We start from the raw sequence: 14,517 nt of genomic DNA, 5'->3' as shown, positions 1-14,517 counted from the left end.
TGCTTGTTGAAGCATGGTTCACCGTATCTGTAACCGTTCAACACGGCTCCCGCAGATGTCGGAAAGTCACTACAGGTCACTACAAGTCGTTCCAACCCAGCTGCCACCCCCCTCCATCCTGTAGGTTATCACACTCTTCGCTCCCCCCAATCGACACGAATGAAGCAATTGCGAGTGTTGGGTGTCAAACCTTGGCTTCGACTCCCTTCTCCATTACTCAACTTGACTTGGAAACCCTCTTTTCAACCCGCCCCCCTGCCGGTGTTCTAGAAACCAACATTGGACCAAACGACTCGTGAACACGGCGAAGGCCCGCAGCCCCCAAAACGCCATGGATATTCCCTTGCTACGGCTCCGCGATGGTAACCAAATCCCCTTGGTAAGCTCACCCGAACCGCAGCTTGGCTGTAGTGGTCGGCTAATGGCCTGGAGCTTGCCTATGGAACTGGCACAGCTTGGTTCAGGACCTCGGCGACACCACCTTCGGCCAAGGTCTTGTCGACCTGACCAAAGCAGTCATCGAAAAGGGCTTCTACCATTTGGACTGTGCAGAGATGTACGGGACTGAGGAAGAAGTTGCCATCGCAATCAAGGAATCGGGTGTGCCCCGCGAAAAGCTGTTCATCACCAACAAAGTCGCCCAGGGTATTGACGATATCGAGGCGGCAATCGACCAATCGCTTCAAAAGATGCAGACCAACTACTTTGATTTGTATGCGCCTCTTGCGTGTCGAATCAATAGATCCATGCCCGCTAACGCCATGCAGATACCTGATTCACATCCCCTTCTTCGCCAAGTCCGAAGAGGACTTCCAGCGCGCGTGGAAGACGATGGAGGGAATCCAAAAGGCGGGCAAGGCACGGTCCATCGGAGTGAGCAACTACATGCGGCCTCATATCGAGGCGACGCTCAAGGGAGCCACCAGCCCCCCTGTGACCAACCAAATAGAGTATCACGCCTACCTTCAGCGCGGGGATGGGTACGTTGCCTGGCTGCAAGACCACGAGATTCAGGTTGGTTCGTTCAAAGGGCTAACCCCTGCCTTCCGCGCTCCTGATGGACCTCTGCGGGAGCCGCTGGTCCGCATCGCGAAGGCGCACGGCGTGACCGAAGCCGCAGTGCTCATTAGTTGGATCTTGCGGAACGACGTGGTTGCTGTCACCACCACGACCAAGGTGGAAAGGCTGGATGAGTACGCGCAAGCTTTAAAAATAAAGTTGACCGAAGATACCGAACCTGTATGCCATGCTCTGATTGGCTGAAGCTATCTAATCTGCTTCCTGATCGACTCCCTGAGCCTCCTGCGTGCCGTGGTCTAAGCCCTGAGCCTCTAAGGCACTTGCCAGGCGAGCCCTGGTGGCACGGCTACCTCTGGTGGTCTTCGTGATGCCCCCGCGCCGTGATCCTGGTGTTGATGCCCTTGCGCGCGCCGTTCCGCGCCGTGCCGCGCCGTGGTGCGCGCTGGGCCATAGCGGAAGCGCTGGGAGGCGTTAAGGATGGTGCTCCAGCAGTACTGCTAGCTCTGCTGCCACCCCTGCCTCCTCTAGAGCCTTTACCCCTGACACGACGGCCTCGAGTACTTCCAGTGGCCACCACAATGGTGCTTCGCTGGGAGGGGGTTGCTGAAGGCTCCCTATCGTCGTTGTCGAGATTCACACGCTCCTACTGTGATGGTTCTCTTCGAATCGAGGGCGCTAGGCCGGACTGGCGCTGCGTTGACTGCTGAGGGAGCTGCGTAGCCAGCGGAGCAGTAGATCGAGGCGCCGATGGATCAGGGGCAAAGACCTCGGTGTTGCGCGGCCAGGTCGTCGAAGTGCTCGAGGTCATCTTCGTACGGCGCCATGGTTCCTGCGCAAATCGTCAGTTTCGGCGGAGATCTACGGCGTTCGAAAGCGTTTACTCACGCGATTCTAGAGTAGTAGCTGCTGGATCGCTGCAATTCCCGGCGGTGGTGCGCAATTGGTTCGAAGATTTGGTGTTGTGAGTGATTGTTGAAGAAACTTGGGAAAAAGACGTCATCGCGGCAGAATTAATGTGGGTTGCCTGCGCGATGTACCTTTTCTGGCGGAAATTGGCTGGGGTTAGGGTTATGTATGGGAAAACGTGTGGGTCTATGGTACGGAAGGACCTTTCCTACGGTACGGCGATACCTTCTCTTACGAAATGGATCGAGTTCGGTTCTAACTACAGCTGGTGGCACCGGGCGTGGGATGCCGCCATTTTTGGGCGGGCATGTATCCCATATTGCGTTTCTTCGAGATGTGAAGTCGGCTTACAGCTCGGCGGCCGTGAGTTCTGTGGATGGTCGGTTGGTCTTGGGTCGTACGGCCCATGAAAATTAACCCCACGTTTTCGCATTCGCATTCTAATTTTTCGCATTTTTTGAATGTCTTTTTTTCTTTCGCATAACTAGCACAAAGAGAATAGAGGGTTAGGGTTGATTCTTACTGAACCGTAACACGTTCGATGATGCAACGATGCGACCAAGACGACACCAAGCAGGGAAGGACAAGGTACAGTTGCTTGTCCTCCCATTGCGCCAGGACAAATTGCAAAGTGCGTCAACGAACTTCCTTCGCTCCTTCAACACTTTGCTGCCGTGTACCTCGACCACCCTCTTTCGATGACCTAACCGGGTATCCCTGCTTCCCCTTGATATTGCTTTTCAACAGGCGCCAGTGTTCCATCATCCGGAATCCCTGCTCAGGAGCCTCGAACGACTCGACCTCCACAGGCAGGTTGCAGCTCCTGTTGAGACAGTGATCCATAGGCGACGCGCCAGCAACGACGACGTCTTTGTCGCACGAGTCGGTGAGCGGTGCAGCAGGATCGGGGGCGGAGCTTCGTCACAAAGACGAAGAACCGCGCAGCCAACCAATCAACTTCAGCGCTCGGAAACCGGCACAAGCACGGTGCCAGCGCCGGCGGTCGGTGGTTTTCGCACCCCGAAAGCCACCCGGACGACTTGCACCACTGCCCTTTACTTTTCGTGGCTGCCGTTGCGCAGTCGATCATTGGTGGTTTGGACTCACATGTCAGACAAGCTCAAACCATGACGGGTTTGTGGTCGACGATAAAGTCGGCGGCACCTGCGCTTGGGCACCAAAATGACAGCTCCGCGAAGACGGCCGAGACCGGTACAACGCGGTCTGCCTCGCCCCCAAGGGTTCTCGGTACCCCTCCGTCGTCGCGACCCTCTCTACCAAGGCCTTCCAGTTCACTCGATGCTCGAGGTATGTCTAAGCCTCGATTTTCATTTACCCCCCAGTTCCCTGTTGGTCGCTATACGCGGATACTGCGAGCTTCTCCGGTTCCGTTCGTGGCGTATACCCCGTATTGGTCGTATCCAATCGAGCCCCCGTTCAACAGCTCATGCATCGGCAGCGAACAACCGGAGCCAAGCCTCGACTACACCACAATCCACTCGAAGCCCCGTGACAAAAAGCCCGGCCAGGCTATCCCGCAATAGCACAAGTACCGTTCTTCTAGACATAGTCAGGGGCAAGGACAGAGATGCCGAGGGCAAGGATGTGGGCGAGACCGGCAACACCACGAGTGCAACTGCGGGCACCACCAACGGCACCACCAGCAGCGTGGACATTGCTCGACAACACCCGGCCTCGGGAACGGCACATACGCCTAGCTCCAACTCGGCCATCGATCCCTTGTCGCAGGTGGGCGCTCCCCCCGCAGGACGGCCAATTTGTGGCGAGATGGATTTTCGCTAACACCAACCGGGGCAGCACATTTTCATGCGGAAGAACACCGAACCGTCGATCCCCCAGCGACTGACCCAGATGGCCGAGGGGCTCACCCGTGCCAGCTCCGAATTCTCGAGGAATGCGATCCCGGCAGGGGAGTTACCCAAGGACAAAAGGTAGAACCCCGCCTCCGTCAGAGCAGTTGTAGGACGTAAAAGGGACTGATCGTTTTGCGTTTGGTGGCAGTGGCAAGAAAGGGAGCTCGTTCCTGAGCAGACTCAACATCCGCGGCGGGCGCAAGAAGGACCTCGGGGACCCAGACTCCGACTCGGAGCTCGGCAGCGAGGCGCCCATGGACGGCATCAATGCGCGCGTGTTCAGCCAGACGCTGGGCAGCCCCCTGATCGGCGGCGGCTATGTGCCCCGCCACAAGGGGCCGCCGCGGTACATCCGGACCCGGCCGAGCAACAAGCGCACCCGCGAGTTCAACCACATGTTTCTGGCCCAGGAATTGGTCGGGACCCGGCCGCCCGAGGGCGGCGAGGAGGTGGCTGCCGAGACCGGGAAGGCGCCGACGGTGTCCATCAGCGTAGCCGGCGTGAACGATCGGAAGACGATGAGGACTGGAGGCGCCATCTGGGCAACCGAATTCAGCAAGGACGGCCGATTCCTCGCGACGGCGGGCCGCGACCATGTGGTGAGGGTTTGGGCTGTTCTCTCGACGCCCGAGGAGCGCCATGCGTATGAGGAGGACGAGGCTACCAACGGGGGCGCTGGAGAGAGGCTTAGCGCGCCTGTGTTCAGGGACCAACCGGTCATGGAATTTAAGGGACACACTGGCGAAGTGCTCGACCTGAGCTGGAGCAAGAACAACTTTTTGCTGTCGTCCTCCATGGACAAGACGGTCAGGTTATGGCACATGAGCCGCTCTGACTGTCTCTGCGCCTTCAAGCACAAGGACTTTGTGACGCGGCTAGCGTTTCATCCGCGCGACGACCGCTTCTTCTTGGCTGGTTCGCTCGATACCATGCTCCGACTGTGGAGCATCCCCGACAAGGCGGTGGCGTTTTCGGCTCAGCTGCCAGACCTGGTTACGGCGGTGGCTTTCTCTCCGGACGGGAAGGTGGCCATTGCGGGCCTGCTAAACGGGCTGTGTATGTTTTACGAGACGGAGGGGTTGAAGCTAAGCTCACAGGTTCATGTCCGCTCATCTCGCGGAAAGAATGCAAAGGGGAGCAAGATCACCGGGATCCAGACCACGACCATCCCACCGCCGAACCCACTCGATACCGCCAGCTCGCAACCGCCGGGCTCGGCCGCGGCGTCTGTTGCTTCGACAGACGTGGTTGGCTCTGGCGAGGTTCGGGTGCTTATCACATCAAATGACAGTCGTATCCGGATTTACACCCTGCGCGATAAGTCTCTTGATGTCAAGCTGAAGGGGCACGAGAACTTGTGTAGCCAGATCGCAGCGACATTTTCTGATGATGGGAAGCACGTCATTTGTGGTAGCGAGGACCGGAAGACGTTCATCTGGAGCTTGTCTGGGAGCGACGCGGCAGGCCTAGATAAGGACAAGTCGCCATGCGAATACTTTGAGGCGCATGGGGATATCGTCACCACGGCCCTTTTTGCGCCTACAAGAACAAGAATGCTGCTTAGCCATAGCGGCGACCCGATCTACGATCTGTGCAATCCGCCGCCGGTGGTGCTCCAGAGTCTAGAGGAAGCTGCCAGTGCTGCCGCCAGCCAGGTTGCCCTCACCAATGACTCACAGCCGATCACACTCACAGAAACAACTTCCAAACGACCCGAGCTCAGCCCCGCATACATCGCACGGTCAACGCACTACGACGGCCACATCATCGTCACCACAGGCGACACGGGGATCATTAAAGTCTTCCGGCAGGACTGCGCTTTCGCTAAGCGGCGCCACGAGAGCTGGGAGACGGGCAGCACCTTCAGCCGCAAGCTCAACGCCGGCAGCGGCTACGTCGGCGGCGGGCTCGGCCGGAGCGGAAGCGTCCGAACACGAACCAGCGCCGGCAGCACCGCACACAGCCGGCGTGGCTCCCTCAGCCAGCCCCTCCCCCCCAACACCATCCCCAACGCCGCCCAACTCCACGCCGCAGGCATCCACTCGGATCGCATCCTCAGCTGGCGACAAGGCATCGAAGGCGACGCCGACCACAACACCAACCGACGATCCGCGCTCCTCGCCAACGGCGGCGGCACCAGCACGCCCGCGCGCAGCGAGCGCTCGCTCAGCCCCACCAAAGCCAGCCGCACCTCCCTCAACTCGGCCTACAACCTCGCCAGCGAGGCGCGCAAGCAGCCCTACGCCGGCGCGTCGCGCAACCGCGCCAGCAGCGCCCTGACCAGCCCCGCCGCCAGCGTTTTCAGCAGCCCCTCCGCCGCCGAGCGCATCCCCTCGCGTCTGGCCAAGGAGCATCGCCCGACGTCGGATAAAAAACAGCGGGAGGAGGAGGAGGAGCGGACAGTGCCCCCGCAGCCGGGGTTTACCCTGCACTCGGCTTCGGCTTCGGCTTCGGCTTCGGCGGCGGCGGCGGCGGCTGAGGGGCAGAACCACCCCCCGTCGGAGCAGCAGGTGCCTGTTGGTGGTAGCGGTGGTGGGAGTGGAAGTGGGAACTCGTCGTTTTGGAATTTGGGGCGGTGGCGGTTTAAAGGGGGCACGTCGTCGGGTGGTGTGGGGGGGTTGGGGAATGCTGCGAGGAGGAAGAGTAGTGGTGGTGGTGGAGGAGGGGCCAGTGCAGGAGGGGGTGGTGGTGGTGGTGGGGGGGGTCGGCCGTCGTTGTCGAAGTCGAGGCCTCAGGCGGAGGGAGAGGGTGAAGTTGAGGTCGGTGGCGGGGAGGCGGTGGGGGGTGTAGTGGATGGTAAGAGGGCGGATGGGAAGGGGGACGGGGGTGGACCGCCGCATGGGGAGGCTCAGTTGCACGAGGGCGATGACTCAGATTCGCCGTCGGTGCCGGTTAACAGTGGCGCGGAGAAGACCCAACCACAACGGCAGCGGCGGCCGCAGGGGAAAGTGGAGAAGAGCGGCGAGGGAGTGTCGTTTCAGGGGCATTCCCATGCTAGACGGCTGAGCTCCATGTGAGTGGCCGGCGGGCGTTTGGTTGTGGAAGTTGCATATTGTTTGCATTTCGTCGCGGCGCTTTTGTACCCTTGGCAAGCATGTACGGCGTGGATTTATACTTGATTTTAAGCGGGTAGATTCGGAGTACGCGTGCTTGGAGTTGGTGGGCGATACCACGGTTAGCATAGCATGTATGTACACTTACTTGTTGGTTTAACGCGACTTTCGCGCAATGTTTTTTGTTTAGTGAGCTTCACATCCTTGGGTACATCAATCGCACGTATTATGGCGCGGGTGTTGTAATGACTGTGAGGTTTATGACTCCCTATCCGAGAATCGGAGGTGTGGCTCTCGATTGAGCGATTTAGCAATAGTGGTTGGTATGTACAGTAAGTAACAGCAAATCGACAATAGCCTCCTGTTGCCTGTCTAATGTAAAAAAGAGCCCAGATCTGGTACTCGAACTCATGTCGTTGACCATTGTGAGCAGAATGTTCCGCGTTTAAACAACCTTCTTTCTCCCGCAGGGTATACCTCGGCCGACGCTCGGCCTCCTCTCTCAGTCGCCGTGCCATCGTCCCACTCGTCGGCACCTAAGCGCTCTAGAACAAAACCGTTAGCCTCCTGCGCACTAAACCCCCTCACCAAGACAAAAAAAGAACAGTCAACTCACCTCCGCTTGAGCCTCCTCCACCTGAGCCGGCTCCGTTTTCGCCGCGGCCGCCAACTCGGCGACCTTCTTCACCGCGCCGACCAAGCTCGCGGGGTCAGCACCACGAATGGCCACCAGGGGCCCATCCGGCCCGCTCCCCTCGGTGCGCAGCACAGTCTGCTTGCCGGCGAGCGGGGCGCCGACATCGATCCCCGCGGGCTCGCCGTCGACAAGGAACAGGAAGGTGGGCATGGCGCTGATCTTGAACTTAGCGGCGACCGGCTGCGCCTCGTCCACGTCCACCTTGCCAAAGGCCAGGGCCCCCGCCGTCGCGTGCTCCGTCGCCAACTTCTGGTAGAGGGGGGCGATGGCCTTGCACGGCGGGCACCACTGCGCGGTGAAGTCGAGGATGACGTATTTGTGGGTCGCGGTCAGCGCGTCGAGGGCCTCGAGGCTGGGGATGGTTTGGACTGCTTCGGCCATTTTGGAGGGCGGGGGTTGGTTTGTTTTGTTTGGCAGGGTGGTTTTGGGGGGTTGTGGTAGGTGTTGTTGTTGAGTTGTTTCTGTTTGAGTTAAGGAGATTTTAAAGGTTGGATTTTGTTTATGAGGGAACTGGCGGGGTCATTGGTGATGGCGTGCGTGCAATGCGGGGTTATTGTAGTTAGTGGATGGGTGGCCTGCGGGCGGCATTTGTCAGCCCTGCGCGGCCGCCTCGATGATTTGGAAGCGCCTTCCAGGTGGATGATTTGAAAGCACCCGTTTCTGACTAATGGAAGGTGAGAATGAACCCAGCGACATCTGTTGTCTTTTCTCGGCTCGCCTTTCACCGGTCACGGCTTGGCAAGGTCAAGATGCGATCTTTTACCGACACTCCAGATTAGTGAACAAGTTTTTAACCCCTGCCGGACATCTGGAAAAATGTATTCGAAACGTTGGAAATCCCCGACAGACCAGGGCCTTGAGGGAAGAGCCAGACACGGTACCTTAGTTATTGTGGGACGTTACACCGTCTCGACGACGGCTGTGAGGAGCAGCATTAGGGTGAACATCCGAGACCTGAAGCGCGGATTGCTACCCGGGTAGTTGAGGTACCTATCCTTGCTTTCTTTCCTCAAAATCTTAACAAGGCAAGGTACCGAGTTTCGGTGTCGGGTGTTTCATCCTTCACCGGGGTCTGACCGTGAGGCTCAGCAAGCCGATCTCCACCTCCTTTTGTTTCCGGCGCTTAACGCCACGGCGTGATAACAATCTACACTTGGTCATTTTGTACTGGAAGTTCTCAGCTGGGCGGTATCACCTTTGTGCTGGGGGATAGCCCCGCTAATTTGGAATTTGGCGAGCAAAAACATGAAGTTCTGCGTTGGTGCTCCCCGTCATCGCATGTAGCATCGGGATTCTGGATGACATGGGAACAAGATCTGGGATTCTCGTTGACCCGAGTACAGATTTGTGGTCTTTACGATTGCTACCTCTGTAGCCTTGCATAAAATGGTAGCACTGTGGCCCTGATGGAGGTGGCCAAGGGGTCACCGCATCTGCAACCCACAAGGCTAGCCGAGCAAGGAGCCGGAAGCCTCTTCGCTTTTGTCCCACCTCCATTAAGGGAAGCAGGAAGCAAGATTCGGGCTTGAGCTCAGCCGATTTCTACCTGGAATAAGCGCCTTCACCGGCCGCTTGTGGCTCCGCCCCAATCTCCTACCAACAGTCTTAGGGTTGGATGGTCCATATCCATCCAGACCCCATACCACGCACGCTATAGCTAGGACTGTACACCGATCTTAGACATGATTCGTATCCCGAGGCCCAGGGCGAGACGCCGATACGCCATGCTTAGCTTCTTACACTAGAGTGTCACTGGTGGGATGCTGAACACCAGTACTTCTTGGTCAGTCAAAGGACCCCTCAACCCCGGACTCGTCTCCCGGCAAAATGACTGCCTAAGAAGGTCTAGTTTCCTAGTCGGCCGTTGATTCAAATCACCGGGCTGTTTCCATTATGTTTGAAGAGGGGAGGTTGAATGGAGTTCGTTGGGTGTCACGCCATAGAAGGATGATTTCAGACATATTCCCCAGTCGTTGGTGATATAGGGGGGGATTGCAAGCCGCAAAAGCCACGGGGGTATCAGGGTGAGATGGAAAAAAGCTGAGATTATAAAACGCAATGATGGTGGCTCTGGGTCGACTTCTTGGTTCAAACACGGGTTCACTCATCTGTATACCATTTACCTTTAGAATAACTGACTATCACCCAAATCTATCCTTTGCCGATACTTCTTTCAGCATGACTGTGACTCATAGCACCAAGAACTCCTTCCGGTTCGGCGTGGAGATTGAACTACTCCTCGAAAGCCCCAGCAGGAAGTACAAAACATGGCACTCACTCGCCATGGACCTAAGCAAGCGTCTGGCAAAGGCCGGTATCCCTAACCGCGTCGACGGCAGCGGCGACTACAGCGAATGGAGCATCGTCCGGGAAGTGACAGTTCAGGATCCCAACGGCAAAAGCCTTTGTGAGCAGCCCTCTCCCGTCTACTCAGTCTAACACCACTAACCCCCTGCCCCCCCTCCTAAAAGACCAATACGGCATCGAACTGATCTCCCCCATCCACACCCCGGCCACCCTCCCCACGCTCACCAAAACGCTCACCCAACTCTTCACCACCCTCACCCTCACCACCACCGCCATCATCCCCACCCCCCGCTGCTCCTCCCACATCCACATCTCCCGCAGCAGCACCACCAGCCCCCCCGGCCTCACCCCCACGGACCTCGCCGCCCTCCCCCATCAACTCTCTAGTAGAGCAGGCGCTCGACACCCTCATCCGGCCCGGGGCGGCGTACGAACAGCCCCCCATATTTGTGGACGCAGTCCAACCGGCACGCGTACAATCCCATCCCTGGCGGCGTTGTCGCTCCACAGTTCTTTGACGAGGGTGGATGCCGCCGCTACTGCTGCTGGCTGTATGCGCGCTCCGGGTGTGGGTGGGGGGGATCCGGCGCGGCCTGTGGTTGAGGTGATGAATTTGGTGGCGAAGGAGTCGCGGTATGGGGTGGTGAGGGGGAAGAGGGCAGATTTTGTGCGGGGGAAGACGTGTAAGTGGGATTTTTCGGGGTTTTTGAGAGCGGAAACAACGACGGGGGGTGGGGAGGTGGTGGATCGCGGGATTGCGGGCACGGTGGAGTTTCGGCAGCCGCCGGGGAGTGTGAGGGCGGAGGAGGTGGTGGTGTGGGTTACGCTGGCGGTGGCGTTTGTTGCGGGGGCGGTGGAGGTTGGGATGGGATTGGGGGTTGGGGGGGATGTGAGGGAGGAGGGAGGGTCGTTGGAGGAGTTGTGGGGGTTGTTGATGAAGGGAAGGGAGGTGGTGGGTTGGGCGGATCTGGATGTGTTGGAGGGTTTGTTTTTGGGAGTGGGAAGATGAGAGATTGTTGTGGGGACAGGATTGAGTAGCATGCCGGTCTTTTTGGCTTTGGTTGGGTGATAATTTTGATTGCTCTTGAAAATCAATGCAGGTTGAGTTTGCGGTTTCGTGCTCTGCCATAACTAACTACGTTTTGCGGCTGGCCGCATGCAATTGTTGAATGTCATGCATGAACTGGCCTACAGCCTGCCTGTAACCCCTTACTGGTCCAACGGGATAACAGTCGGATCCCAGGCGATCACAGTGTACTCGTCCGTCTCAATCTCCTTCACCTCCTCAGGGGTGAGCTCAAAGTCAAACACATCCGCATTGTCCCTGATGCGCTGCGAGGTGACGCTTTTGGGCAGGGGAATGAGCCCCTTGTCCAGGCTCCAGCGGATCAGGATCTGAGCCTCACTCTTCCCATACTTCTCCGCCGCCTTCTTGACGGCGGGCTCGCCCCAGCGCTTGCCCTGGACCAACGGGCAGTACGCCTCGACCGCAATACCGCGCTTGGCGCACCACTCGACGATGTCGTTACGGGGCAGATAGGGATGGATTTCCCATTGCCCGACGCTGATGACACCGCCCTTGCCCTTCCCGCCGCGCTCCTTCTCGAGCTCGGCGATGTGCTTCTCAAGCTCGTCAAGGTGCTGCACGCCATAGTTGCTCACACCGATGCTGCGCAGCTTTCCGGCCTCCACGGCCTCGACCAGGGCCTTCCACGAGCCCTTGCGGTTGGCCGAGCCGCCGTAGGGGGCATGGATTAGCATGAGGTCGATGTACTCCAAGCCGGATTCGGCAAGGGACTCGGCGATCTGGGACTTTGTGCCTTCATAGCCCATCTTTTGGGGTGGGACCTTGGAGGTGAAGAAGATACTCTCGCGCGGGATGGAGGATGCCGCACGGATCGCCTCGCCGCAGGGGCCTTCATTTCTGTAGCCGGCTGCCGAGTCGATCTACACGGGGTAGCCGCTTCGGTCAGCAAAGGTGTCGAGGGTGTAATACTAAGTGACTTACATGGCGATAACCGGCCTGGAAAGCCTCCGTCACACATCGCGCAGTGTCCTCGACAGGGCTAAGAGCCGGAAACTCCGGTGTTAGTACCGTGATTGTTGGGGGAACCTCGAGGCCTTCCGAAGATGCCGGGAGTGTACACTCACGTTTGGTAGACCTAGAGAAGAAACATAAGTTAGTCATCGCGTCGTGTTAGTGATGTTTGTGCCAAGGGATGAACGTACGCCGAAGCCCAGGCGCGGGAGCTCGTAGCCGCTGGGAAGCTTGAAAGCGCTGGTTATCTTGAGAGACGACATTCTGCGCATTTCCTGGTGGATCGTATGTGGAAGGTAGGCGGAATCGGTGTGTTTGAGTTTCAAAGATCAACCTCCCTAGAACTATCAAGATGGTCACTTATATATACACACGGCAACACACTTACTACCTGTGTATATGGTGGGGTTGTACTCGTCCCGACCGGGCCGACCCTTCACACTCTGTCGGAGATAACAAAGCTCCCTTGGTTGCAATGACGTGGGGTTCTTGCGTTCGGATGCAGGGATGTGCTGACAAAAGACGCTCGCACCTCGAATTTGAACCCGAACCCGATATTACTCGAAGAGGTACTTCAAGTTTGGGGGCTAAGAAGCGTCAAGAGAGGTTGACTGGATCAGGAAAGGCCGCGGAGTCTCGGCCGAGGGCCTGCAGGTTCGTTCACGATGCGGATTGGCTTGATTGGGAAGAAAGGAGCGTCAATAAATCGGTTGGCGAGGTGCGACAAGGTGACACAATCACGTGCGAATCTGCCTTGCGAAATTGCCCCTTCCTTCACGATAATTCTCGTGTTATTATACGAATAATTCCAGGCCGTGTCAAGCAAACTTCAGCTTGGGCCCCGGAAATTTTTGGTCGCGCTCACGAGCTCCCCATTCATCGCACCAAACCAAAACATCCACCATGCTTGACATCGCGGGGGCGCGCCCTCACGTATGGAGGATTGCTATTTTTGTCGTCGGTCTACTCACGTTATTTTTGTTTTTTGACCCCATCGGTTTCGCGTCTTCGTCAATGGACGCGATGGCCAATCGAGGGCCTGGCGATGCCGACACCCTCACACACGTCGTCATGTTCCAGTTTAAACGCGATGCCGACCCAGCGGCCGTTGATGTGGTATGCCATCCGTCTGTCTAGCTCGTAGAGTGGTCACGGCATGTACTGATTAATTTGGCAGGCATGTGCCAAAATGATGTCTTTAAAAGACAATTGCGTTGCCCAAAACTCCAAATTCCCCTACATCAAGAGTCTGACCGGGGGGAAGGACAACTCGATTGAAAAGCTACAGGTTGGTCATTTTACGTGGGTCTCACATTCTATTGTTAATGATCGTCGCAGCATGGCGCGACACACGCTTTTCGTTGTCCAGTTTGCAAACGCAGACGACAGGAATTACTATGTTGAGCACGACCCGGTGCACCAGGCCTTTAAGCAGGAGATTAAACCGCTGGTCGAGGCAACGACCGTGTTGGATTTTACGAATGGGAAGTTTACGTGAGGGGGTACTAATGAGCGAGAACGTTCAAACACATTGTATAACCGATAACTATGTCAGTCAAGCGGGAGTTGAGGATAGGTTAGGGAGGTAATTAAGTCTGTTACAGAGAGGCCTGTCGCATGATATCTTCAGTGTCACACTTCAGCCAGCAACATTTTTCTCCTGTCGTTCATTTAGCCTTCTTATTGCTCCGAGCAAGGTGAGATATTACCCACCGAATAGGCATCTTACAAAGCCCACCTTTCTGTGTGGTTGCACGCGTATTCGTCTGAGCCAGTCCACTAGCAGGGGCTTGAATCTCACTACGCTGAGCGCTCCGAGTTTTGATTCGGAAATTGACTATCGGAGCATCCGGTTAGATAGGTAGATGCCTACCTACCTACTATAAGCACCATATCCATAGTTACCAGAATAGAAAAGGCTACAAATCTTCTCCTCTCAGGTACTCGTTTACCCTGTTGAGAAGGCAGTTACATAATTCGAACCCCGCTGGATTCGCGGTGTTTGCTTGCAAGAGACAACCTCTATTCCATACCCCCTTTCTCACTTAATAGAGTCCCTTACTACTCCCTTCCCAAATCCCTAACTACCCCCTCTCTCAAAACACCAACTCTCCACATGCTCCACGCCACAACTAATCTCCAACAACCCCACGGTGAACTCATCCACCTCACTCGGCCTCCCACCTTCCAAGATCCGCCACACCTCCAAACTCTGTAACATCACCCACCTCCCCTTCCCCTCCCCCCTTTTCCCACCCCCACTCCCACTCCCACTCACCCCATCCCCATCCCCATGAAGCGTACCGCTGCGACTACCCACTCCCCCGGCTTCCGCTTCGGCGGCGGCGGTGGCGACTTCTTCTTGCCGAGGGCCGCGTAACCTCCGTTGCTGCCTCAAAAACTGCCGCCGATGCTGCTGGCCTGGCACGCTGCGGGCGACAGGGTGCGGAAATAGCCGGTTCGTTGTTGTTGCTGTGGTTGTTGGTCTGGTGCTGTGTTCGCAGACTGGGCAACCTCGGCACCGCTTCAATTGGTTTGCATGGTAAAATCTGATGCCGTGGCAGCTGTCTGGACTCCTGTAACACGTGGAACCTCCTAGGGCCTTCCGCCTGCTAGTCCACC

The 14,517-nt window shown here is 57.3% G+C and overlaps 6 protein-coding genes across 6 annotated transcripts; 4 read left to right on the top strand and 2 right to left on the bottom strand.

Moving 5' to 3' along the window:
* Positions 1–331: 331 nt before the first annotated feature.
* On the top strand, positions 332–1,495 carry CHGG_05457 (uncharacterized protein; the record flags this gene model as incomplete). Its single annotated transcript, XM_001221551.1, has 4 exons — positions 332–379; positions 465–712; positions 768–1,193; positions 1,348–1,495. 4 exons carry the CDS (start codon positions 332–334, stop codon positions 1,493–1,495), a joined length of 870 nt encoding a protein of 289 aa, XP_001221552.1.
* Positions 1,496–3,108: 1,613 nt separating this feature from the next.
* On the top strand, positions 3,109–6,817 carry CHGG_05456 (uncharacterized protein; the record flags this gene model as incomplete). The annotated part of the gene is made up of 3 exons (XM_001221550.1): positions 3,109–3,675; positions 3,745–3,878; positions 3,949–6,817. 3 exons carry the CDS (start codon positions 3,109–3,111, stop codon positions 6,815–6,817), a joined length of 3,570 nt encoding a protein of 1,189 aa, XP_001221551.1.
* Positions 6,818–7,389: 572 nt separating this feature from the next.
* CHGG_05455 (uncharacterized protein) lies at positions 7,390–7,931 on the bottom strand (the record flags this gene model as incomplete). Its single annotated transcript, XM_001221549.1, has 2 exons — positions 7,390–7,398; positions 7,470–7,931. 2 exons carry the CDS (start codon positions 7,929–7,931, stop codon positions 7,390–7,392), a joined length of 471 nt encoding a protein of 156 aa, XP_001221550.1.
* Positions 7,932–9,728: 1,797 nt separating this feature from the next.
* On the top strand, positions 9,729–10,866 carry CHGG_05454 (uncharacterized protein; the record flags this gene model as incomplete). Its single annotated transcript, XM_001221548.1, has 2 exons — positions 9,729–9,957; positions 10,022–10,866. 2 exons carry the CDS (start codon positions 9,729–9,731, stop codon positions 10,864–10,866), a joined length of 1,074 nt encoding a protein of 357 aa, XP_001221549.1.
* A 200-nt stretch (positions 10,867–11,066) lies between these two features.
* CHGG_05453 (uncharacterized protein) lies at positions 11,067–12,158 on the bottom strand (the record flags this gene model as incomplete). The annotated part of the gene is made up of 4 exons (XM_001221547.1): positions 11,067–11,804; positions 11,866–11,923; positions 12,009–12,019; positions 12,087–12,158. 4 exons carry the CDS (start codon positions 12,156–12,158, stop codon positions 11,067–11,069), a joined length of 879 nt encoding a protein of 292 aa, XP_001221548.1.
* A 640-nt stretch (positions 12,159–12,798) lies between these two features.
* CHGG_05452 (uncharacterized protein) lies at positions 12,799–13,393 on the top strand (the record flags this gene model as incomplete). The annotated part of the gene is made up of 2 exons (XM_001221546.1): positions 12,799–13,011; positions 13,073–13,393. 2 exons carry the CDS (start codon positions 12,799–12,801, stop codon positions 13,391–13,393), a joined length of 534 nt encoding a protein of 177 aa, XP_001221547.1.
* Between the last annotated feature and the right edge of the window lie 1,124 nt (positions 13,394–14,517).

The sequence above is a fragment of the Chaetomium globosum genome, genomic scaffold (assembly GCF_000143365.1).
Source record: "Chaetomium globosum CBS 148.51 scaffold_3 genomic scaffold, whole genome shotgun sequence".
Taxonomy (NCBI): Eukaryota; Fungi; Ascomycota; class Sordariomycetes; order Sordariales; family Chaetomiaceae; genus Chaetomium; species Chaetomium globosum.
This window is presented reverse-complemented; position numbering and strand designations above follow the sequence as displayed.